General features: G+C 43.1%; 2 protein-coding genes and 1 long non-coding RNA gene across 20 annotated transcripts in view; 1 reads left to right on the forward strand and 2 right to left on the reverse strand.

Annotated features, from left to right (window-relative positions):
- The window catches only part of PACRGL (parkin coregulated like), a 13,592-nt gene extending 1,026 nt beyond the window's left edge, over positions 1-12,566 (forward strand). For 4 of the 6 annotated variants that reach the window (XM_081207953.1, XM_081207951.1, XM_081207954.1 and 1 more), the window contains exons 2-9: positions 1,268-1,346; positions 1,482-1,639; positions 3,174-3,241; positions 3,935-4,025; positions 6,912-7,046; positions 9,862-9,969; positions 10,863-10,943; positions 11,806-12,566. In XM_081207953.1, coding sequence (XP_081064079.1) covers positions 1,295-1,346; positions 1,482-1,639; positions 3,174-3,241; positions 3,935-4,025; positions 6,912-7,046; positions 9,862-9,969; positions 10,863-10,943; positions 11,806-11,862 — 750 coding nt within the window. In that variant the 5' untranslated portion in view covers positions 1,268-1,294 and the 3' untranslated portion in view covers positions 11,863-12,566. Of the gene's footprint in view, positions 1-417; positions 520-650; positions 670-1,267; positions 1,347-1,481; positions 1,640-3,173; positions 3,242-3,934; positions 4,026-6,911; positions 7,047-9,861; positions 9,970-10,862; positions 10,944-11,805 lie in introns of those variants that run through there. The other 2 variants (XM_081207952.1, XM_081207956.1) reach the window with 2 other exon arrangements.
- A 60-nt stretch (positions 12,567-12,626) lies between these two features.
- The window catches only part of KCNIP4 (potassium voltage-gated channel interacting protein 4), a 437,188-nt gene continuing 424,917 nt past the window's right edge, over positions 12,627-24,897 (reverse strand). For all 13 annotated transcript variants that reach the window (XM_081207936.1, XM_081207941.1, XM_081207937.1 and 10 more), the window contains 4 exons: positions 19,798-19,905; positions 17,867-17,971; positions 17,409-17,471; positions 12,627-14,397 (listed from right to left, as the gene is read on the reverse strand). In XM_081207936.1, the coding sequence (XP_081064062.1) occupies positions 14,350-14,397; positions 17,409-17,471; positions 17,867-17,971; positions 19,798-19,905 (324 nt within the window). In that variant the 3' untranslated portion in view covers positions 12,627-14,349. The remainder of the gene's footprint in view (positions 14,398-17,408; positions 17,472-17,866; positions 17,972-19,797; positions 19,906-24,897) is intronic.
- Positions 15,878-17,401, reverse strand: LOC308594661. Its single transcript, XR_014011536.1, has 2 exons — positions 16,540-17,401; positions 15,878-16,098 (listed from the first exon to the last, which is right to left on the reverse strand). It is a non-coding gene; the product is annotated as an uncharacterized lncRNA (long non-coding RNA).

Consider the following 24,897-nt stretch of genomic DNA (forward strand, 5'->3'; position numbering starts at 1 on the left):
ATCTCGCTTTATTGGGTCATGTGGCCAGCATGACTAAGCCGCTTCTGGCAAACCAGAGCAGTGCACGGAAACACCGTTTACCTTCCCGCCGGAGCGGTACCTATTTATTTACTTGCACTTTGACGTGCTGTTGAACTGCTAGGTTGGCAGGAGCAGGGACCGAGCAACGGGAGCTCACCCCGTCGCGGGGATTCGAACCGCCAACCTTCTGATCGGCAAATCCTAGGCTCTGTGGTTTAACCCACAGCGCCACCTGCGTCCCTCCAAGGTAAAGGTAAAGGGACCCCTGACCATTAGGTCCAGTCGTGGCCGATTCTGGGGTTGCAGCGCTCATCTCGCTTTATTGGCCGAGGGAGCCGGCATACAGCAGTAAAATTTTTTAATTAATAGTCATAATGATCCTCTCACCTTTGTGTGCCTCCAGCCACTGGTGTTAAAAGGAAAGAACCTCCATGTTCAGGGGCCCTGTCAGTAGCAGTTAGCTGTATCTTCTGTGAATTTGCTTCACCCTTTTAAAAGGTCAGTTCATAATAACTAGGCCAATGATGATGATGAAGATGATGATGAATTAAATTTGTTCACCACCCTATACCCGCAGGTCTCAGACGTCTGCAATTTCCCCAAATGCGGGAAACTCAACTACCCATCAGTTTCATTTCGTGACTCTGAGTTAGTATTAGCAAGAGGCAGTAAACATCATTATTCCATGTAAATGTGATTAGGATTGTAGCTACAAAAGTTAGATATTGATTAATACTTTCGTGTGCTTCTATGTTACGGACTTTTGTGTTTTGAGATTGTAAACTGTCTTGTGATCCTTGGATGGAGGGTGGTATAGAAATGTTGATACAGGCAACCATCCATTTACATTCCATGGCATATTTGAATTACCATTGGAAAAGCCTGCAAGCATCCTGTTCCGCCCTGCAACATTCCACCCTTTTTTGTGACTTTTTGGATCACTTCCGGGTTTGGTGCAATGCGTGTGTGCACGGTTGTGCAAATATTGAACACATGTAAATGCGGGTTTTTCCTTTAAATACTTTGTACCATAAAAGAGCTGCCTTAGATCCATTTACAGAAAATAATCCCCTTTTGGTTAACTCTGCAGGGATTTCTTCAAATGTCCATAGATCAATAGGACTCTTAAAAATGCAGATTTTCTTCTCTTTAATAGCCCTTCTATTTGAACAGTCCCTTAAGAAGTTGTGCTACCAGGATACAAATGCAAAGTGATGCCAACCAGTATCAATTTCTCTTTGTTCAGGTGTCTCTACATACCTCCCAAGGAGGTATGCAGCAAACCAAGAAATGTGAAGGCGCATGTTTGAAAAATGGAGCAAGTGGTATGTCTTTACTATTTAGGGACAGCTGAACTGTGTTTTATTTACCTGCCTTATAATGAAAAATATTTTTCATTAAGAATGTAAATCCTATCCCTGCTTTCTTCTGTGGGGTCTTTTTTGTTTTTGGTGCTGCAGGAAGCAGTGGTAAAAGAGCGTCTTCAGGTTCTCAAATGGCTGAGAAAACTGTGACACAGAAAAGAAAGCCATTACCCACTTCATTGACTTCCCCAGATCCTGTAATTAAGCCGCAGCCCAGGCCCAGTGACAGACTTAATCCCAAAACAATTGATCCGGTAAGTACAGTCAGAACTTCTGGTGGCTACATAAAGATGTTAGCCCATTTCTTCAGCAAATTATGCAGGTGATTAAAAAAAAAATGCTGAGAAAAAGGGCAAATAAGGTGATAAGCATAATCTCTGCTGAACTGAGTTAAGGGTATCAAGATTTGGGGAGCAAATCTCTGCTGCTCCAGAATACTCCTTGCCATTCCCACCCTTTGATTTTTCATTCCGTCCCCACAACAGCCACTCAGCATTCAATGCCATCTGCCCAAGATTATTCCTCCTTGGCTGACTTTCTTTTCGTAAGTGATTTTTAGAAGTAACTATGCTGGCAGATATGTAAGTTTGGAAATTCAGTTGGCTGCCCATTCTTGCACCTCTGAATTCCAGGGTATGCAGTAAAATACAGCCTTAGTTTGGGAACCCTGGTTTGGGATTCTCTGTAGTCACAAGTTTTAGTGGATTTTGCCTTGTAAAGCTGCAGGCTCCCTCGGCCTGAAAGTGAGATGAGCGCCACAACCCCATAGTCGCCTTTGACTGGACTTAACTGTCCAGGGGTCCTATACCTTTACTGCTGGTTGTCATGATGGCATTTTGTATGAATGGTTGCCTTGAGTGAAACCGTGTCTGCCTCAGGTGACAAAAGTGAGTAGTAAATGACAAGACTTCATAATGTCTATATTTCCAAGTTCTATAATTTAGTTGGAAAGTTCTGAAAATTATTTTTTCCAATAATAAAGTACATTCTCAGCAACAAAGAAGTGACTCTTATATGACTGTTCCTTATATGCATGCAGTAAATTATGATATTCTTGTAAAAGTGAAGCATCTCTGCTTGTTGTTACGGGTGGTTTTCCAGGCATTAGCTACACATCGCATTGCCTGCATTTACTTTTATTACTTTTATTTACTTTTTATTTTATTTCTATTTTTATTTACTTTTATTGTTCTGCATTCAGATTATTTAAATTTGCATTTTTGCACCCTCTGTTCAAGCTGTTGTATATACAGTGGTGCCCCGCAAGACGAATGCCTCACAAGACGAAAAACTCGCTAGACGAAAGAGTTTTCCGTTGTGGAGATGCTTCGCAAAACGAATTTCCTATGGGCTTGCTTCGCAAGACGACAATGTCTTGCGAGTTCCTGTTTGTTTTTTCCCCTCCCCCCCTTTTCTAAGCCGCTAAGCCGCTTATCAGCTGATCCGATCAGCAGATAAGCCGCTAAAAGCCGCTAATAGCGCTAATCCGCTAATCCGTCAATGGGCTTGCTTCGCAAGACGAAAAAACCGCTAGACGAAGAGAATCACAGAACGGATTCTTTTCGTCTTGCAAGGCACCACTGTATGCTGTTTTTGAGATCAAAGCTAAGCATTTCAAGTCCTGTTGCTTTTAGTAGAAGAGATTTAAGGACATTTAAATGAATCTTGAATTAATATGGGACTTGAAAAGCATTTTTTGACTGGTTAAATCTCCAGGTTTTAAAAATAAATGCAACTGAACTTATCTGCCTCTTGGCTGACTAACTCACTTTCATCTTTTTATTTTAGTTTGGTGGTCAATCAAGAGCTCCTTCTGCCTTTGCTGCCATTTACTCTAAAGGGGGAATTCCTTGCAGGTAAGACTTGGGGGTCAGAAGTGGGTGAACATAAGGAACTTAGTTAAACAATAGGCTTTGTATCATTGGCCAACATTCTGTGAAGACTTTTGGTTTGCTTATCATAAGAACAAATGTTCAGAAGGCATTATCAGGTGCGTCACTCAAGATTGCAAATGGGACGTCGTATATGAATGACACTAAGGTATTGCATGTCCCTCAGTTCATAACTGGTAGGAGGATATGTGAACATTTTTTATTCAAAAGCATGATATGCGAGGTGAATGTACTACCAGTGATGTTTTATCTGGCTGCTGGACATGGACACCAACCCTTCATGCTGTTGTCATCAAATGATGAATATCCATGTGTGCACTGGCGCTAAAAGCCTTTACTGCAGGAGTGGTTAACCTGTGGCTCTTTGGATGTAACTTTCATGACCCCTGACCTTTGGCCATGCTGTCTGAGTATGACTAATGTTGGATATCGTCCATAATTGTATTAAAATAATCTCTCTTTTTTGCTTGGACAGCCTTACATTTTTAACAAGAGTCTATTCCAAATGGCTGGTGCACCATGCTTGCAAGTATCATACAAAATATACCTGAACTCACACAGGCTTAGTTCTTTTGGAACAGTGTTTTAGGATCTTCTGCATGAAGTAGGCTCAGTACAACCATGCCTTATTGTTGATTCTTAACTTTTCTGTTTCAGGTTAGTTCATGGCTCTGTAAAACACAAATTACAGTGGGATTGTCGTCCTGAAACACTTCAGTTTGATCCTCTTCTTATAACTTTGGCAGAGGTGAACGTTTTTCTCTATTTCTTTAGAATCAAGCTGAAACTACCCTTTTATGTTGCATGTTTTGATAATTTGTTGTTTTTAAATATGCTGGTCATCCATAAACCAAATACTCCGGCTGAATTCATTTAAATTGCAATGAAAAGTTGGAAGTAGCTTAAAGTAAAGTACCAGACTGTTAACTCTCCTCTTTAATAGATTAAAAAGTTGGGGATATTGTGTAAGTAATCTTTTGAAGAAAAGCAAAGACTGTGTGCCTCTGGGGTGAAGTCAAACCGCTACATTAGCAGCCCTGAAGTGACCTCATTTGCACACAGGCCTGGGCAGTCTATATGGAGGTCCTGGGCTGCCAGGCGACACAAGCCTGCTCTTGGCTATACATAATCCAGAAATACAGCAAGCTGGTAGTATTCCAGTCCACTGAGTCACCTGTCCCTCTTCCTCATCAAAACTCTACATGGTCTCTGTTGATTGCCCACAAACTTGTTCTATGGGAAAGTAGGTTAGGGAAGAAATAGCTACCTGCATTAACGTTGGCCACAAACCCTGGCCTATGTGCTTATCCTTTATATATATGTAAAAATTAAACATGTTGCCCCTGTGTTGTGATACTTTTTAATAGTTTTGTATAAATACTTCATTGTCACACATGGATAATTGGTGAGCCGTATATTAAATGTTTTGTTTACAGTGGTGCCCCGCAAGACGAATGCCTCGCAAGACGGAAAACTCGCTAGATGAAAGAGTTTTCCGTTTTGGAGGTGCTTCGCAAAACGAATCTCCTATGGGCTTGCTTCGCAAGACGACAATGTCTTGCGAGTTCCTGCTGGTTTTTTTCCTCCCCCCCCCCTTTTTCTAAGCCGCTAAGCCGCTTATCAGCTGATCCGATCAGCAGATAAGCCGCTAATAGCGCTAATCCGCTAATCCTTCAATGGGCTTGCTTCGCAAGACGAAAAAACCGCTAGACGAAGAGAATCACAGAACGGATTCTTTTCGTCTTGCGAGGCACCACTGTATTTATATAAAAGCATTTATAAAAACACTCAATAAATTATTATTATTATTATTATTATTATTATTATTATTATTATTATTATTATTATTATATTAGGAAGCTTGTTAAGGTTTAATGTTTTACTACTGGCAGCCACCCAGAGTGGCTGGGGCAACCCAGTCAGATGGGCAGGGTACAAATAATAGGTAAAGGAACCCCTGACTATTAGGTCCAGTTGCGAAAGGCTCTGGGGTTGCGGCGCTCATCTCGCTTTACTGGCCGAGGGAGCTGGTGTACAGCTTCCAGGTCATGTGGCCAGCATGACTAAGCCACTTCTGGTGAACCAGAGCAGTGCACGGAAACGCCAGTTACCTTCCCACCTATTTATCTACTTGTACTTTGACGTGCTTTCAAACTGCTAGGTGGGCAGGAGCAGGGACCGAGCAACGGGAGCTCACCCTGTCGCGGGGATTCGAACTGCCGACCTTCTGATCGGCAAGCCCAAGGCTCAGTGGTTTAACCCACAGCGCCACCCGCGTCCCAGTACAAATAATAAATTACTATTATTATCAATATTTTTAAAATCTCTTAAGCGGCTCACTTGCTGATTTGAAATAGTTTTTTCAGTATAGCTGTTGCTGAATTTAGTTTACTATTAGCTGTTCCAGTAAATTAAAATAGTGTCCTGTGCTTCACAGCTGTATAGCCAAGAGCAGAAAAGAAATGTTTGCTAGAGGCCTTGCCTTCTACACAGGTGCATTTTGCATATCTTCCAAAAAGAGCAATACTCCATCTTTGCTTCTCAGTATTGGATATGCATAATGATCGCACATTTTTCCTGTGAGCTTTGCTCAGCCATATTTCTGAATTGTATATATTATCTTGATTAGTGTGGTTCATTCAGGACTGCATTTGGGTGTGCAGTGCTGTATATCCTTTCGAACATCTACATCTGACCTCAGTTCTGTGTGACAAGAAAGGCCTTTTTAGTGTGCTACTGAATTCACTTCCTAGAGGAAACAGCCTGGAAGTCAATTACCAAAGATGGGAGTTTGCTCTTGGCGTCTTCTTTGTTCAGTAACCCATCCAAATTACATAATTGGCATGTTTCGTTTATCTTCTGCATCTGCTAAGAGTGTGCAGATCTATAATTATAAGCAAGAATTGAATCACATCAAACATACATTTTGAGCCTCAACAGCGTGTCAAATTGAATATTAAAGGCTTTCCAAATCTCTGTTTCTGATATGTGAAGACAGAGAGAACACTTCTGAACATCCCTAACAAATAATCTGGTGTGCCATGATTTCTGAGGCTGCAGTGGCTCATTCAGTCCTGGAATCTGATTGTTCCTGAGCTTCAGCTACAGGAACTGTTGAGCCACTGGGGGTATTTCTCCACTGAGACCCTTATACACTGTGAGCCAGAAGCCTTTTTCAGGACTTGGGAGTGGAGGGGGCTACTAGCAGTCAGTTGTGCCCTTAACTCCCCATGTCCAGGAGTGTCTAAATAGGGTTCTGTCAAGGAGTTATGGTTGTCTAGTTACAGCTAAGGTTGCGTTGTTTGGTTGGAGTTCTACAGGATACTGTTCTGCCTGTTGCAGCACAAGCAGAAGGCCTAGAAATAATTCGGATTGTGTACTGTTCCTGAATAAATGTAGAAACAAATGGATTAAAAAAATGAAAGTAAGAAAATACACATGTTGAGAAATTTCGGCATTTAAGATTTGTTTAATGATGCTATGTTCCATGGAGCCACAAGGTGGCACAAGTGTGTTTTGAATGCGTGTAGTGAAAAGAGTATAATATACTTTTTTTTGAGGTATTTGTATTTTTATCAGCATACATGGTGGGCAGGTGGAGCTTACTATGATGTTGTTTTTATTTCTGTGGCAGGGATTAAGAGAAACAAGGCATCCGTACACATTTGTATCCAAGGAGGGCTTTAAAGAATTGCTCTTGGTGGCAGGTGCCGCTCAGAAAGCCATTCCGTTGTTGCCACGGCTAGTTCCAGTATTGAAAGCCGCTCTGGTATGTCTCTCCCATTTGTGAACTCGTATACACAACATATTGCAAAATTTCAGGGATCAATGAATTTTAGGTGGCCTTGGTGGACCAAATAATTGCAAAGCCCAGGACATCTCCCTACCCAGAGAGCAGCGTCTTTGTCCCTGGCCTTGTGTGGTATTTGGAAACACAGCACAGGTTTGATGACAAACCAGGGTACTCCTTCTGTGTCCAGCACAAAGCCAGAAAGGGGCAGTGACATGCTGTGGGCAGCCTCTCCCCTTTTTAGATGGCTGGAGCTCTGAGCTCCAAAGAGGCGCAGAGTCAATACAGTCGTACCTCTTCTTGCGAACGCTTCATGTTGCGTTTTTTCGGGTTAAGAACACAGCAGACCTGGAAGTGTTTGCTTCCGGGTTTCGCCGCATGTGCAGAAGCATTCTGCGCGGTTCACGCATGCGCAAAAGTGCTCTATTGCGCTTCGCACAGAAGCGCCGCTGTGGTTACAGACTTTTCGGGGTGCGAACGGCACCCCAGAACGGATCGTGTCCGCAATCAGAGGTACCACTGTGTTTCTTCTGCCCAGATATATTGATTGATTGATTAGATAGATTTATAATTTGCTTTTTGAAAACAATCGTCACATGGTAGCTTGCAATATGTATAAAGTACAATTCAAAACTAGTGGGGTACAATGAAGGCACCTGCCATGTGGCTGGAGCTCAAAAACTGACAGACGCAGTTAAAAGCCCCCAGTATGGCTCTGCTGTCCCTTCCTGCAAGGGCCACAGGGGTGGGTGTGCTTCTTTCATCTCCGGTGGTTGGAACTCCAGCCGACACAGGGGCACACTTCTGTCTCTGTTTGGGGCTGAAGGAGGGGCAGGGAACATCGTTCCCTCTTTGCAATTCCAGTGTTATAAGAGAGCCTCCGACTCACCTGTCTTCTCAAGGCATGGAGGAACCCTTGCAAGCAAGGTTGTTGAGCCATGTATGGTTTTAACCACTCTCAGTTTAATCGACATTGGCTAGAATCCTTGGAACGTGTGCACAAAACATTGATTTAAAGGTATATGGAAGATAAAATGATACCCACAGATGGCTCAGTTGATCTGGTTTTTAATCCTGCTCTAGGGGTTTTCAGCGATTTAGACTGCTTGTGCTATATTATATCTGGATTGCAACTGCTATTAACGTAGAGTAATCCCATTGAAATTAATAAACATGAGCACGTTAGAACCATTAATTTCAACAGGTTTAAAGGTAAAGGTAAAGGGACCCCTGACCGTTAGGTCCAATCGTGACCGACTCTGGGGTTGCGGTGCTCATCTCGCTTTATTGGCCGAGGGAGCCGGTGTACAGCTTCCGGGTCATGTGGCCAGCATGACTAAGCAGCTTCTGGTGAACCAGAGCAGTGCACGGAAACGCCGTTTACCTTCCTGCCAGAGCGGTACCTATTTATCTACTTGCACTTTGACGTGCTTTCGAACTGCTAGGTTGGCAGGAGCAGGGACCAAGCAATGGGAGCTCACCCCGTCGCGGGGATTTGAACCGCTGACCTTCTGATCAGAGTCCTAGGCTCTGTGGTTTAACCCACAGTGCCACCCATAAAACTTGAACACTACTCATAATTTAAAGAAGCAGATGCCAAGTGCTGCACCTGAACAAAATGCAGAGATCCCTGCTCAGCAGCTAATAATAATAATAAAATGAATTGAAAGAGGATTGAATTTGAAAGTGCCATCCAAGTGCACTCAGAAATAATCTCATCCCATCATGCCACAGCAGTATTAAAATCCCACCACATATTTTTGTTCTTTCCCCTCCTGCCTACATTGTAAACCATAAACCATGGTCGCTTCCACCTGCTGTTTGCGTTGCTCACCTGTGCAGTAACAGGCTGGGCTGAACAACCCTAATTTGTCCCACCTCCTGGATCATGTAGACTGGATCCACTAGGTGGGGTGAAAGAGGGCTGTGCAGCTTGTCAGTAAATGCACTGGGGAAGTCTCTTTGTAGTAGCTGTGGGCTAATTAAGTTTCTGTGTGGTGGAATACCTGTTTATGGTGGTTTGTGATCATTTGTTAAGAAAACTGAGGAAGCATTACTTGTGATCCTAGCCCTCTTTAGACGCTCATGTTGAACATGTAAGGGCCAAAAGTGTGTAGTGGGCTCGTCCGGCCCCCAACATCCTCATGAGTGCGATTCACCCCACCCTGACAATCCCACATTGCATAGAAATGTCCGAAGGGACTTTCTATGCATGATTGACTTAGAAGTCTCCCCACAATCAGTCAAGTACTCTTGAGATGCAGAATCCAGTTTTAGTTGTGGACAAAAGACCCTTTAAAACAATTAGCACTTGATGATGTTGCCTAACTCCACTTAATCTACATTCTAGTAATTAATTTAATAATATTACAGGAACTGCCTAATTGCAAGGGGTTATCTATCAGTGCTTCTAATGGGATTTGTTCAAAGTGTTAGAAGACTTTAAATACTGCAGTTTTACTGTCAGCGTTTCTGCAGACAAAGCAAATAGTTTTTATGCTTAGATCTTGGCTGCAAACCTAAACAGGGTATTGAGGAGAGTCCAGTTGAACACAGTGAGGCTTACTTCTAAGTAATCATACATAGGATTATGTTGTGATGAATATTTAAAAGTGTTTATCTGAAGCTGGTGAATACATATGGGTTGCATTAAAACAGTGTTGCATATTGCAGAGTAAAAAAAACAGATAAATATTTTTCAATCTTGCCATGTTGGAGCATAAAAACAATCAAATTTGGTGCATGCTGTGGGCGAATCATTTGTCTGGTCAATTGGTTTCCCCCTTTATTAAAGGCCCATTCAGATGGCGAGGTATTTGAAAGGGGACTGAACGCTTTGATACAACTGAGTGCTGTTGTTGGCCCTGCGCTTAATGATCACCTGAAACATCTACTTTCAAGTGTGAGTACAATATTTGGCAGTGGGTTTCTTGTATTTAATAATAATAATAATACTAATAATAATATTAATTTTTTATTTATACCCCGCCCTCCCCAGCCAAGGCCGAGCTCAGAGCGGCTTACAAGCAATAATAAAAACAAGTTGAATGATTACAACTTAAAAACAAAATTAAAATACAACATTAAAATATTACAACATTAAAATAAAATGTAGCCTCATTGCAGGAGGAGAAGGAAAGAAAAAAAGACAGAGAGGGAGGGAATCAAATTGGCTCCAAGCCAAAGGCCAGGCGGAACAACTCTGTCTTACAGGCCCTACGGAAAGAAATCAGATCCTGCAGGGCCCTGGTCTCATGAGGCAGAGCGTTCCACCAGGCCGGGGCCAGTGTTGAAAAGGCCCTGGCTCTGGTTGAAGCCAATCTAATTGTATTCTTGTATCCTGAGAAGCATTTGTTTCAGTTTGTGGCACATCATAATCTAGATTCCATGAGCTAATATGTTAATAGCATGTGGGCATTTTCACATTTCTGAACACGGCTTGTGGCATGCCTATTGAAGATGGTGCTTCAGCCATATTTTGCAGCATGGAAGGTGCTTGATAGCCCCTGTCCCAGTTTTCCTATTCCATGCAAGCAGCAAAATAAAGTTTATCAAGCTGCTCCTGTTAGGACTTGCATTCAGTTTCTTGAGTCACAAGTTGGTGGAAGCCTGAACGTGTAAATATGCTATGGTCCTTCCGAATCTGTGAAATTAAGACTGCCTCTTATCAGTCACTGTTACCAGGATGCATTATTCACAATCTGGTTGACGCTTCTCCATGTAATGGGCACAAAGGAGGACGTTGCAGCTACATTCAACAAATAAACCCACTATTGTGTTTTACTTTTGCCACAGCTTTCAAAGAGACAGATGAGCAAAAAGTACAAAGAGCAAACTACAGATGCCTTGCAGAAGCTGGAGCAGTATGGTGGGAAGGTAAGCTCAATTGATTGGTCTGCTCCTGTGACATACCTAGGTCAGAATTTGCTTCTCCTGTTGTCTTCACTATCTCATAGTGTTAGGTTAAATCCATCACATGCAGTCAAGTTGTCGTACTCTGATGATGCACGATCAAGTTACAATTCCACTTTGCAATTCTCCATAGTTTGGAGAGCAACACAAAAATAGCAATACAAAAATTCCATGTGTATTGATGGTTCTGCATTAATAATAACAAAGCAGCCAAAAACAGAGGCAGCCAATATGCTTGTCTAGGTGCTGTGGACTCCAGTTCCCATAAACCCCAACCAGCATGGTCAACAGCCACTGATGGTAGCTGTTGTATCCCAGAGCCTCTGGAAGGTGGCATATTGTCTATCCCTGGTCTAAAATACCAGTTGACGAAGGAAAGATAATCATAGTTTGCATTCTACATGTTTGTAGTTCTGAACCCGTTTTGATTTCAGATACAGTGGTGCCCCGCAAGACGAATGCCTCGCAAGACGGAAAACCCGCTAGACGAAAGGGTTTTCCGTTTTTGAGCTGCTTCGCAAGACAAATTTCCCTATGGGCTTGCTTCGCAAGACGAAAACGTCTTGCGAGTGTTGCGATTTTTTTCCGCTCCCCCCCCTTTTTCTAAGCTGCTAAGCTGCTAATATCCTTTTAGCCGCTAAGCCTTTAATAGCTGCTAAGCCGCTAATAGCGCTAAGCCGCTAATAGGGTTGCTTCGCAAGACGAAAAAACCGCTAGACGAAGAGACTCGCGGAACGGATTAATTTCGTCATGCGAGGCACCACTGTACAGTTTATTTCAGCATAGACCTAGACCTACCTTATTAAATTCTCATTTTTATCAACAGGAATGTTTGACGGTTATAAAAGCTAAAATTCCAACTTACTGTTCAATCTCCTCCTAAAGAGAGATGTGACGAAGAGCCTCCTCGGAACTATTTGGTATTACTTATCTTCCCCATAGTAAGCTGTTGTGGAATGTCTCAGGGAAACAGGGATCAATATTTAAAATTGAGGACAAATCTTAAGAGTTAATATGCTCAAGACGTGTAAATTATGAAAAACACCAGAAATGATACTTGTTCCAGTACTTCCGCCAGGAATTGCAAATCAATTTGTCTGGTTTATTACAGTCAATAATAGGGATTACCCAGTTTTGTAAACTATAACCATAACAGTAACATTAATACTTACTTGCTGTGTTTACATGTTTGGGTGTAGTTAGGTATGTTTAGCAACTGCAGTGAGTTAGAAATGAAGGCACAATCCAACCATAAGTTAATCACTATTAAAAGTTATGCTGACTTCAGTGGGAAGTTAAAATCAATAGGATTTGAAGGTGTTTGACTTTGCCTGGATTGTGCTATGATTAATTTATTTTGACCAAGAACTAACTCACTACTGTGTCCATAGAGAAAATTATTTTTATAGTGTCTAGGGAAAAGCCTTCTTTCCCAAAAGGTTCTGGATAGGAAAATATATAAAATGTGTTTCACTGAACTGAGTCCTCTTTTAGTGCAAATTGTTCTGCTTTGAAAACATAGAAATTCCAAGTATTAAAAGACAACTAAAATATGCTTCAAGTATTAAAACTTATATATTAATAAAAGTGTTTGTGAATGTTGACTCCATGTAAGCCCTTTGGAAAAAACAAACTGAACCGCCACTCTGCATTTTTCATATTATTTTTTTTATTAAAGTGCACATATAATTTTCACAAACACTACAGCAAATTTCAAGTGTACATGTATTGTACTACTCATATTCCTACACTGGTGATAGCAGAGCAGCCTTCAACATGCCTCATTCCCATCTCTACACCAGAATAGATGCCTGCTTTACTTATATTTTTGCAAAAAACAGTTTGCAGCTCTCTTTGGACTTCTGTAAGCTCTTCAGATCCTTTGTGCAGAAATGTCACAATTAAGGTTTGCAATTGTCTGGTATCAGTAGTTATATGCTTGTGGGCAGGCATGTAAGAATGATTTGAATATGTTGGAGGGGAGGGAGGGGAAGACGCTTCTTTGCTGGCTACAGTTCAGCAATGATGTCTGGAGGAAGGGACCCTGCTTGTACCCATTGCTGCTCCATCCTGACACATGCTTCTTCCCTCTTCCCTGTAGTAGCCTTTGAAGAAAAAAAAGTTGCCTCCCCTTTTCAAAAAAAACCCATCACCACCACTGCTCTTACATAACTGTTCTAATGAACGTATGCATCTTCCACCATAGTCAGAGGAGGAAAATAATTTCAAAACTTGCAGTCTAGTGTCCGGCATGACTCTATACTGCTATGTATTCTGAGCAGTGAGTGCTTAGAAACTTACAAATACGTTCGTTCCTTTTTTACTACTAATTTTGGGCCAGTCCCACAGTTAAAAAGTAGTAGTTCAGTTCCCTCAGGCAGTTGCTTTATTTAAACAAAGCAGCACTCATTGTAAAGCTAATTTCTGTCCTTTATGTGGGAGCGTAGCACTTCAGTTAAAATTCAGACAGAATTTTACATAAACTGGTGATCTTAAAGATGGAAGATGTTTGCCATAGGCAACCATTCGGTAAATTGATCCAGTATCCATTTACTATAAAAAAGAACATTCTTTTATAAAATGGGTTGATTGAGAAGTTAAAAAAATAATTGCAGGTTACTGTGCAAAGATGGCCAACCCTTATGCGGACAGATTCTCCACTGAGCATAATGGAGTCTGTGTGTCTTCTGGGGGGGGGGGGTTGGATTAGATGACCCTTAGGGTCCCTTCCAGCTCTGGGCACAAACATACATTTGACAAGTATGCTGTGTGCTGCAACATATGGGGAATAGGGGGCATGGGCAGGCTCAATGCATGCAGACTTCCCCTTTCCAGTAATGACCTGTTGTGATGTCAGCATAAGGGAAGGCAGAGGAAACAGGACTCCACTGCACCCAAGAAGGATTGTGCCCAAACTGTAATTAGCTGTAATACCTTTAACTGAGAATTGTGTAAGATTGCGTTCGTACACAAGGGAGTATAAAATGAAAGAGTTTTATAGCTAATAGACTCATCTAATAGAAACAAGTCACAGATCCTGCCCTCTTCCTCTCTCCTGGATCTCTTCTATGAAGTTTTGGAGGTGATAATTCTATTTTCATTTTGGTTTCTTTGGATTGTTCTCTGAATCAAATGAACTTTTTTTAAGGACAACTACGTGAGCATTGTTTAAGAGAACTATTTTACCTCAACTACTGGAAAAATACGGTCTCCGTAGGAAGGCTTTGATTAAACGAAACTTATTTGCGTTATACACATCCGTGTAAAGCTGAGCAATCCTGTTTTATGGTAAAAGTGGCAACAGCATTATGGATTAGTTGTTGCAGGATTGTTCATACCGTCCATTTATTGAAGAAAGAACCGCGTCGAGTTAGATCACATTTTCAAAGAGCTGCATGGAACGCATTATATTTTCATCCTGTAAGAAAGAGACATCTCATCTGAGAAAGAGATTTAAAATCTGAAAGTGAAAAGTCAGAAATATTTTTAATCCAATATTTTCCTCCTTAGGCTGAAAAACCACACCCTTTATACATTTTCAGTGTCATAAGCAGCTAAACGTTAGTATCTACTCTGGATATGTCCAAGGGCTTCCAAGTGGGATTTTTGATTATTTTCTTTGACTAGATTTCTCCTATACCACTGTCACAAATCCTGCAAGTCTGCTGACTGTGCAGTTTTGCTCTAAAGCCTAGTTTATATGTGATGCCGCACAGCCCAGTGTTCTATACAGGCCCCAGTACGTTTGAAGACACATTGTTCTGCTAATAGTACCTGCTGCTTACAGTCTATCACAAATAATTTACAGAGAAAACATTGTGGGGAGCTGCTAAAGTTTGGCGATGGCGTACAATTACAATCACAAGCCTGAAAATTAAACATGTAACTCACACTGGGTCTGTCTATCAAATATAAGGTAAAGGTAAAGGGACCCCTGACCATTAGGTCCAGTCATGGCCGACTCTGGGGTTGCGGCGCTCATCTCGCTTTATTGGCCGAGGGAGCCGGCGTACAGCTTCCGGGTCACATGGCCAGCATGACTAAGCCGCTTCTGGCAAACCAGAGCAGTGCACGGAAACGGCGTTTACCTTCCTGCTGGAGCGGTAACTATTTATCTACTTGCACTTTGACGTGCTTTCGAACTGCTAGGTTGGCAGGAGCTGGGACAGAGCAACGGGAGCTCACCCCGTCACAGGGATTCAAACCACCAACCTGCTGATCGGCAAGTCCTAGGCTCTGTGGTTTAACCCACAGCGCCACCCGCGTCCCTGTCTATCAAATATACCTTGCTGTTTATAGCAAAATATTGATAAAACACAATGGAGGCAACAGGCACAGAACTTTGTAGGAATTGGCTTAAGAGGTTCAGCAGCCATGCCAACCTTCTGCTGTTCTTGAGATGCGCCACAACCGCTACTGCAGAAGAAGCCAATGGGTAAACCTCTGGCTCTCACACAGAATGTGCAAGGAAAGGGGAAGGCCAACCAGGGCCACAGGTTATGTTTGAGGTTGATCAGATCCTCTCCCTTAACTTTTAGCTTTTATTTTAAAAAGAAACCCTTTTGGAAATCAAGGGGAAATAGGCACGCAATATCCTACACAGTTCATTGGTAAAAGGTAAATTTCTTCTTACCTATTCTTGGCCAACGAGTGCAAAGGTCTTGGGATTATTGACAGGCAAGTGACTTGCTTGTTCATTTTATTCTCAGTAAAATGTTGTCTTATCCAAATGAATTAATAAACTACTTTAAATACAGTAATCCTGCAACTTACGCAGGGGTTATGTTCCAGGGATCACGTCTAGAGCCAAAATGACGTATAGTCAAAGCATATTGGGATCAGTGGTGGGCGGGATTGCCAAAGTCGTATCCCCCCAAATGTTGCCCCGTTTCTGCCCCTATTTATTTTGCTGTGTGCATAAAGATGAATGAGCACAAGTTAAAGGTGCGTAAGTTGCAGGCTTATGGTATGACATATTCAACAACTTAAATTTAGGGTTTTTGCTGTTTTGCTTTGACATGATTTCCATCCTAATGTATACCTTAAAACACCTGGGTATGAGCCTCCCAACTGTGCATTGATTTTTCCAGTGCACTTTGGCTACAGTGGGAAAAGGTAACTTTGCTGTCAGGGAACTGACATCGGAGGGAGAGGCGAAGGGGAGGCTCCCGGATGATGCTGGCGAAGGACCCAGCAGCAGGAGGGGAAACAGCTCAGGAGAGGGGGAAGCCAATCAGCGCAACACCGGGGATAAAGGGAGGCAGACGGGGGAAGTGGAGAGAGGGCTCCAGGACTCTTCACTGGACATCAGTGAGGAGAGCCCAGGTCCTCCGCTACCCACGCCTTCCCTGCGCAGGAGACTCCCGCGCAGTGAGAGGAGGAGGAGGCTGGGTGTCAAACAACTTTTATGTTGGAAGAGGTTCAAGAAACACCCACTGACGGATTCTGCCAGTGACTGAGGCAGCCACAATGAGAAGGGGCTGTGCAGTTAGAAAGGTTTAACAAGGCAAATTAACCGAGAAAGGCACCAGTTTACGCACGAGTAACTCATACCCATTACATTTGCCAACCACTAGATATGACTTTGGCAGAGGAAGGCCTTCCTCTGTGTTCTATTTATACTGATGAAATGGGGAACAAAGAGACTATTCTCCAGCTTAGAGAAATTACCTGGACAACCATAAGTGAAGGGTTTTTATATCAAAAGGCCTTCTCTGAAAAGTGACTGTTCTTTTTTATTGAATGTGCCACTGCTGCTTCAGTCTTTATGGCATCTTGTTAAAATTATTTTGGTTTACCGGATATACATTTTATATGTTCTGACATTTTCTCAAATAATTAAGGAGCGTGTTGAGTAACAACATCCAGTGTGATCTCCGAGGCCTGCCCTGTTGCATGTTAGAGAAACGCTTGCTGGATATTGGATTCTTATTGATTCTCACAGAAGGAAACTGTGAATGTTCAGCCTGGGGGAAGGAAGACAGGGCAGGATAGGCTGACACTATCTTCAAATACCTGAAGGGCTGTCATATAGAATCCGACGAAGCCTTGTTACTAGGTGCCCCAGAAAGGAGGACTAGATCTAATGAGCTAAGTTGCAGGAGGAGAGAGATTCTGGTTACATAAATAACTTATTGGTGTGGGCAGTTCAACAATGGAGCCAGTTACGTAGAAGCTCTCCCTTCCTGGTAGTCTTCAGCCAACATCTGTTGGAATATGCGCCACCTCTGGATTTCTTGCACTGAGCAAGGAGCTGGACAGGTGAACATGGTCTCCTAATGGCCTTTCCAGCTCTATGATTCTATGAAATAATAAATGTGTTTTCTAAAATATGGAGAATTTGTGAAATACCGTACGTGCCGCAGCTTCCTATTGCGGTTTTGTATTGTGTCATAAGAGCAAAGCACTATGAATATATCGGTTACTCACTTTTTGGCAGCTTTCAATGAATTCATCTATGGTGACCACGCCATCTTTGTTCTTGTCCATTTTCTGCCAAAGAAGAAATGCTTGCTTAAGTAATGTCGTTCTCCGGTTAAGACTGCCGCCTTTTCTATGAGAAGCCAGGTTTGGGGACAGGTGATAGCATAATGGCTCCCAAAGAAACTACTCCTACACTTGCCGACATTTTATATTTCTTTTAACAAATCACAGGTGCTGAGCTTCAAATTTGCGGGCGTCTCAAACATTTTACCCACCCAAATGAAAGACTCGCAGAGTAGGCAAGACAAAAATGGAAATGAAGAAGGGGATTTGCTTAATCAAATTAGTATAGGCAACAAAGCAAGAAGAGCAGGTTACATAGCCACACTGCAAACCATCCATACGATAACTATCTATGACCATCATTTCACCTGGCTCGCTTCCCCCACCCAAATCGTACCTACCTGGAAAAACGTTTCCACATGTTGTCTCGGGGCGTCTTCTTTGACAACAGGATAAGTGCATTTCCCCATCATATCATATATAGCTTTCATAATATCCAGCATTTCCTGTTGGGGAGGGAACAAAACATTAAAGTGAGCAGGAAAATATGCAGTGGAAAATGCACAATTGGGAAAAGAGTTGCATTTACAAGACAGAAGCCTTGCTAGCATAGAAGTGAAAAACCTTCCCAAAAATAATGGGCAGGTGTTTCATTTGCAATGATGAAAAAGTTGTTGCTGATGCTTGAATACATGAACTGCTAAAAATCAACATTTCTTAAGTTGCTGGGTGTTGCAGCTATCCCCAGCTGTAGAAATGCCGTCTCTGGATAAATCAGATGTTTACTGGCCTACAGAAGCATTTTATCTGATCTAGATAAAGGTAAAGGGACCCCTGACAGTTAGGTCCAGTCGTGGATGACTCTGGGGTTGCGGTGCTCATCTTGCTTTACTGGCCAAGGGAGCCGGCGTACAGCTTCCGGGTCATGTGGCCAGCATGACTAAGCCGCTTCTGGAGAAACCAGAGCAGCGCACAGAAACGCCGTTTACCTTCCCGCAGGAAGTATTTATCTACTTGCACTGCATGCTTTCGAACTGCTAGGTTGGTAGGAGCAGGGACCGAGCACGCTATTTCCCCTAATATTCCACCTGCATCTTTCAAAAGCAATGTAAGAAATGGCCATCAGGTGGAAGCAGAAGACTGAGATAAACCCCATTGTGTCTCTTATTTCAGGAATCATAATAGCAAACCCCTCCCATTATTGGAGTGCTGAGTGAATTCCATTTAATGTAAGGAGACTCGGTCTTTATACTTAACAGAGATTCAATTTGCATTGAAAAGAAAACACTAAACAAAGTCAAGCAGCTGGTGGGGACAAATCTGAATTAAATTTCATTTCAAATGGTTATTTGGCCAAATCAGACACTTGCTCACTCCCTCTTGTAGGTTTGCTGTCCTGCCGCCTTTGGCCATACTGAATTTTTTTCTTTTCTCCCTTGTTTGGAGAGAGTTTTCTTTACGAGTGAGTACTCAAACTTGCAAACATACACACATGCCGACAGAAATGAAATGACGACAACTTTAGCGCTTGATTTGGCCATTTGCATAACTTAGCCTGGTTGGGCAGGTGACTGGTACACATGGAGAGGTTAGCTTGAGTGCGGAAGCAACCTAAGCAGATGGTTGAAGCAGCAGCATTTGACAGTGTTATCATGGGACAAGAGCAGCACGAGATGTCGCACTGGAGCAGAGGTGAGTCAGTCCTAATGTCCGTTATACAAAGGATCCTGGCATTCGCCTCTTACTCATACTACAGCCACTTGGGAAAGCAGGAAGTCCCTAGTCCTGGAATTAATCTACTAAAACCAATAAACAGCAGCCCCGTTATATGCAATTAATGACAAGTGATGAAGATGATGGATTTTTCGGAGCTAGCTGACCTAACCAGAAGAGTCCGCGACCAGAAGGAAGAGGAGTATCATGAAGAATTGAATAAATTTAATGATTATTTAGTTAAATTTGCTAAGTTAAACAAACTGAAAATAGCTTGCAGATACTTAATGGGCTAAGGATTTTATATATGCTAAGTGATGAATTAATATGTTTAATTCCATAAGGTGAAGATCTAAGGATGTTAATGCTTAAGTTAAATTTTATAAAAATTGGGATTTGGAAAGCCGTTAAAAGGACATGCAATGAAATTCAACCAAAGGGAAGCGAGGAAGTCACTTAACAAAGTTAATAACTCTAATTTTCAATAAGGCTATGATTTATGTTTGTTTGTCTTGTGTGTTTGTTTGTTTGTTTATAATATTGTGAAAACTAATAATAAAAAAACTGGGGGAAAATGACAAGTGTTTTCAAATTACAGTGAGTGAAATGGTCTCCTCACCTCTTTAGTTATACAGCCGTCCTTATTTATATCATACAGATTAAAAGCCCAGTTGAGTTTTTCTTGCACCGTCCCCCGGAGTAAAATTGAAAGGCCCATAACAAAATCCTGAAAGAAAGATCTTTTATTAATCCACCATCTTGCTATTTCCATCTGTTTTGCTGTGAGTCCTGCAATGCAGAGGTTTGGACTTGGTGACCCTATACTTCTGTTATCCCTGTGCGCGTGTGTGTGCTTGAGATGCAAAATTTGCCATCATAACAATGCTTAAAAAAAAAAAAATCTGCAGAAACCAAAACCAAACAAGGTTGTCCTCAAAACAGAATGGCAGTTTTGCCTCCCTCCCTCGCATGGAAGACCCAAAGCATGAAAACCGACAGTCCAAAGTTAGGGACCAATGGCTAAGTATAGAATAATAGAACTGTAGAGTTGGAAGGGACCATGAGGGTCATCTAGTCCAACCCCCTGCCATGCTATAATAATAATAATAATAATAATAATAATAATAATAATAATAATAATAATAATAATAATAATAATAATAATTTATTATTTATACCCCGCCCATCTGGCTGGGCCTCCCCAGCCACTCTGGGCGGCTTCCAAAAGAATATTAAAATACTATAATACATCAAACATTAAAAGCTTCCCGAAACAGGGCTGCCTTCAGATGTCTTCTAAAAGCCTGGTAGTTGTTGTTCTCTTTGACATCTGGTGGGAGGGCGTTCCACAGGGAGAGCGCCACTACCGAGAAGGCCCTCTGCCTGGTTCCCTGTAACTTGGCTTCTCGCAGTGAGGGAACTGCCAGAAGGCCCTCGGTGCTGGACCTCAGTGTCCGGGTAGAACGATGGGGGTGGAGACGCTCCTTCAGATATACTGGACCAAGGCCATTTAGGGCTTTAAAGGTCAGCACCAACACTTTGAATTGTGCTCGGAAATGTACTGGGAGCCAATGTAGGTCTTTCAAGACCGGTGTTATGTGGTCTCTGCGGCCGCTCCCAGTCACCAGTCTAGCTGCCGCGTTCTGGATTAGTTGTAGTTTCCGGGTCACCTTCAAAGGTAGCCCCACGTAGAGCGCATTGCAGTAATCCAAGCGGGAGATAACCAGAGCATGCACCACTCTGGCGAGGCAGTCCGCAGGCAGATAGGGTCTCAGCCTGCGTACCAGATGGAGCTGGTAAACAGCTGCCCTGGATACAGATTTGACCTGTGCCTCCATGGACAGCTGTGAATCCAAAATGACTCCCAGGCTGTGCACCTGGTCCTTCAGGGGCACAGTTACCCCATTCAGGACCAGGGAATCCTCCACACCTGCCCGCCTCCTGTCCCCCCAAAACAGTACTTCTGTCTTGTCAGGATTCAACCTCAATCTGTTAGCCGCCATCCAACCTCCAACCGCCTCCAGGCACTCACACAGGACCTTCACTGGTTCTGATTTGAAAGAGAGGTAGAGCTGGGTTTCATTCGCATACTGATGAACACCCAGCCCAAATCCCCTGATGATCTCTCCCAGCGGCTTCATGTAGATGTTGAAAAGCATGGGGGAGAGGACAGAACCCTGAGGCACCCCACAAGTGAGAGCCCAGGGGTCTGAACACTCATCCCCCACCACCACTTTCTGAACATGGCCCAGGAGGAAGGAGTGGAACCACTGTATCACAGTGCCCCCAGCTCCCAGCCCCTCAAGACGGCCCAGAAGGATGTTATGGTCGAGGGTATCAAATGCCGCTGAGAGATCCAGCAGAACTGTATCTTGTATCTAGTATGCTGGTATCTTTTTTCACAACTTGAGCTCGTGACCCTGGGATTAAGAGTCTCATGCTCTACTGACTGAGCTATCCCTGTCCTGGCAAGAAAAAGCACAAATAACAAAAGCAACTAAGGCTGAGTATGCAGGACTGGCCTATTGAACATACAGTGAATAACTACTGTATTTTTCGCTCTATAAGACGCACCAGACCACAAGACGCACCTAGTTTTTGGAGGAGGAAAACAAGAAAAAAAAAATTCTGAATCCCAGAAGCCAGAACAGCAAGAGGGATTGTTCCGCAGCAAAAGCAGCAATCCCTCTTGCTGTTCTGGCTTCTGGGATAGCTGCGCAGCCTGCATTCGCTCCATAAGACGCACACACATTTCCCCTTACTTTTTAGGAGGGGAAAAGTGAGTCTTATAGAGCAAAAAATACAGTATTTTATTACAGAGAATTCCTGATAACAACATTATAGAAGTGTAAAAACAGCTGAGAGTCCCCCTGGGATTATTTATACTGGAGGGTGGTCTAAAATAGAACAAACAATAAGTGATACATCCAATTTTGTATGAGAAAGTAGTCTTCTGCACTTGTGTGTTAGCCTATGGGCAATAAACTCAATTAATTTAGTAATATAGAAGCTTCATCCCAAGAGGAATAAAAGTAATCTGAAAGTTACTGGGAATTTATTTCTGGTTGGCCACTGTGAGACTAGGATGAAATAGTAGATGAGCCTTTGGCCTGATGCAACAAGGCTCCCCTTATTTTTTTATGTAAAGCAAAAGCTACATCCAACAGAGCAAGAAAGGTGTAGTTTGTACCGTATTTTTCGCTCTATAGGACAAACTTTTCCCCCTCCAAAAATGAAGGGGAAGCGTGTGTGCGTCCTATGGAGCGAATGCAGGCTCCTTTGCTTCAGCGATAGCAACGCGAAGCCTCCAAAGCGTAGAGGGAGAGCTCCCCCCACGCTCCGGAGGCTTCGCGTTGCTTTTGCCGAAGCCGCCTGAAGCCCCTAGGTAAAGGTAAAGGTACCCCTGCCCGTACGGGCCAGTCTTGCCAGACTCTAGGGTTGTGCGCCCATCTCACTCAAGAGGCCGGGGGCCAGCGCTGTCCGAAGACACTTCCGGGTCACGTGGCCAGCGTGACATCGCTGCTCTGGCGAACCAGAGCCGCACACGGAAACGCCGTTTACCTTCCCGCTTGTAAGCGGTCCCTATTTATCTACTTGCACCCGGGGGTGCTTTCGAACTGCTAGGTTGGCAGGCGCTGGGACCGAATGACGGGAGCGCACCCCGCCGCAGGGATTCGAACCGCTGACCTTTCGATCGGCAAGCCCTAGGCGCTGAGGCTTTTACCCACAGCGCCACCTGCGTCCCAGAGCTGCGCTCCAGGGGCTTCAGGCAGCTATCCGCAAGCCTTCAGAGCGCAGCAGGAGTTCCCGCCGCGCTCCGAAGGCTTGCAGATAGCCGCCTGAAGCCTGGAGAGTGAGAGGGGTCAGTGCACACCGATCACTCTTGTTCTCCAGGCTTCGCTGGAGAGGCGCACAGTTTTCCCTCTGCGCAGCGCCCTTCAGCGAAGCAGGAGGAGAAATAGAAGGGGCTCCGTTTCTCCTACCGCTTCGCTGAAGGGGCGCTACGCAGAGGGAGATTCCCCCCCCTTCTCCCCCTCCTATGGTCCAGTGCGTCCTATAGAGCGAAAAATACGGTATTTGCTGACCTCAATGTTAATCAATGAGCGATACTCTTGTGGGCTCTGCATATCAGAAAAAAACTCAGGAAAATGTAGACTCTTTGCCTGACCTCTAACCCAATCTAGCTAATTCATGGCACATCCTGATTTTATTGGCTTAAAACCCCAAGGAAAGAGGCTCCATGAGGCACTACAATCACTGGCAGCCCCGTTAGCACTCGTTGGAATCAAGGATTAGAACCGTCCATTGAACTTACACATAGAGAGAACATTTGCTGAAGCTAAGTGCACGTTGACCTGTGCAAAATGAAAATAACTTTCTTAACGTAGCCAGTAACAAAGACCAAGAATGTGAAGGCCTGGTGCGTTCCTACATTTTATAAACATTATAATGCAACAACATCCTAAAGAAATCCAACAAAAAAATTACGGCTTTCTCGTGGCTGTTCTGTTGTGATGTGATAGGAAACAAGAAACCTAAATCTGGTCGTTCTGGTTGGCACACTAATAGGACTGCGTCTGAAAATAGCTCTGTTGGTAAACCTGTTTTCTTTCCTCCCTGCCAATTCAAACTCATACTCCTTTCAGAAATCTCCCACTCTTCATATAACATTGTTCACAAGCACCAAAATACCATTTGAGCTATAAGGGAGGTGAAAAGATGACCAAAAAACCCCTACTCCTTCATATTTTGCTCCAGACAATAGAAAGGAAGGATCAGCAGACAGGCACACAAAAGATTTAAGGGGATCTGTTTTGAAGCGTTGGTGCCACGAGCCTCTCTGGGCTCTGTCACTCTGAGATTAGAAAGAAAAGAGGAGCTGTTCCCAAGCTGCAAATGAAGGCATCCGCCATTCTGCTGGTCCGCACCACGAGCTTTCCCAAAGCCATTTTGACATGAGAGTTGATGCACAAGCATCCAGGGACAGGACTGGGAATTGCCTGTGATCAAACAAACCTAGCAATAGGTCCCCTATATTTCCGCCCCTGTCTGTTGAAAAGAATGTGTAAGGAACACTTCGACGGAGGAAAAGAGAACCACGGTAAACAAACAGCGTCTCTTTCTTTTTTCAACAGGGTTAACGCATATTTCACTTGTGTCATCTGAGGAAACCAGACGGAGATTATTTATTCACCCCTAGCAACATAGCAGATTTATATCTGAGCCTAAGAACATTTACTTAGAGATGTACATGCTACTGATGTCAAAACAGCTTACATGTAAAGGACTGAGCTTTTGGGTCACAACCTTAAAGGCTTTATCCCGCATATTGCTAGCAAATACTTTGGAATTCCAAGCCTGGTCACTTCTAACAGACACTACCCCTATTTTAAAAGAAAAACACTCGTCCTCATGGAAAATAATCACTACTAACCTTATTTTAATCTCACATTTAGAATAACATATAGAAACAAGGAATGTATTGGAAGACGAAGGAAGTTGAAGATGAAGAATTGACCCTGGCAAATTAAAAGATCTCCTTCTTTCTCTAGTTTCATAGCAGAACTCATTTTAACCTTTTCCTAACTGATATCAATTCGTCAGGGAACAGGGGAATGAAAGTAGGAGGGCTAGATAAATCAGAATTTGTCTAAGGTAATATTTTATTGGTTTTTACTATGCTATTAAAGCATCGGTTAATCTTTGCATATTTAGTAAA

This window comes from Podarcis bocagei, assembly GCF_964188305.1.
Source record: "Podarcis bocagei genome assembly, chromosome: 9".
Taxonomy (NCBI): Eukaryota; Metazoa; Chordata; class Lepidosauria; order Squamata; family Lacertidae; genus Podarcis; species Podarcis bocagei.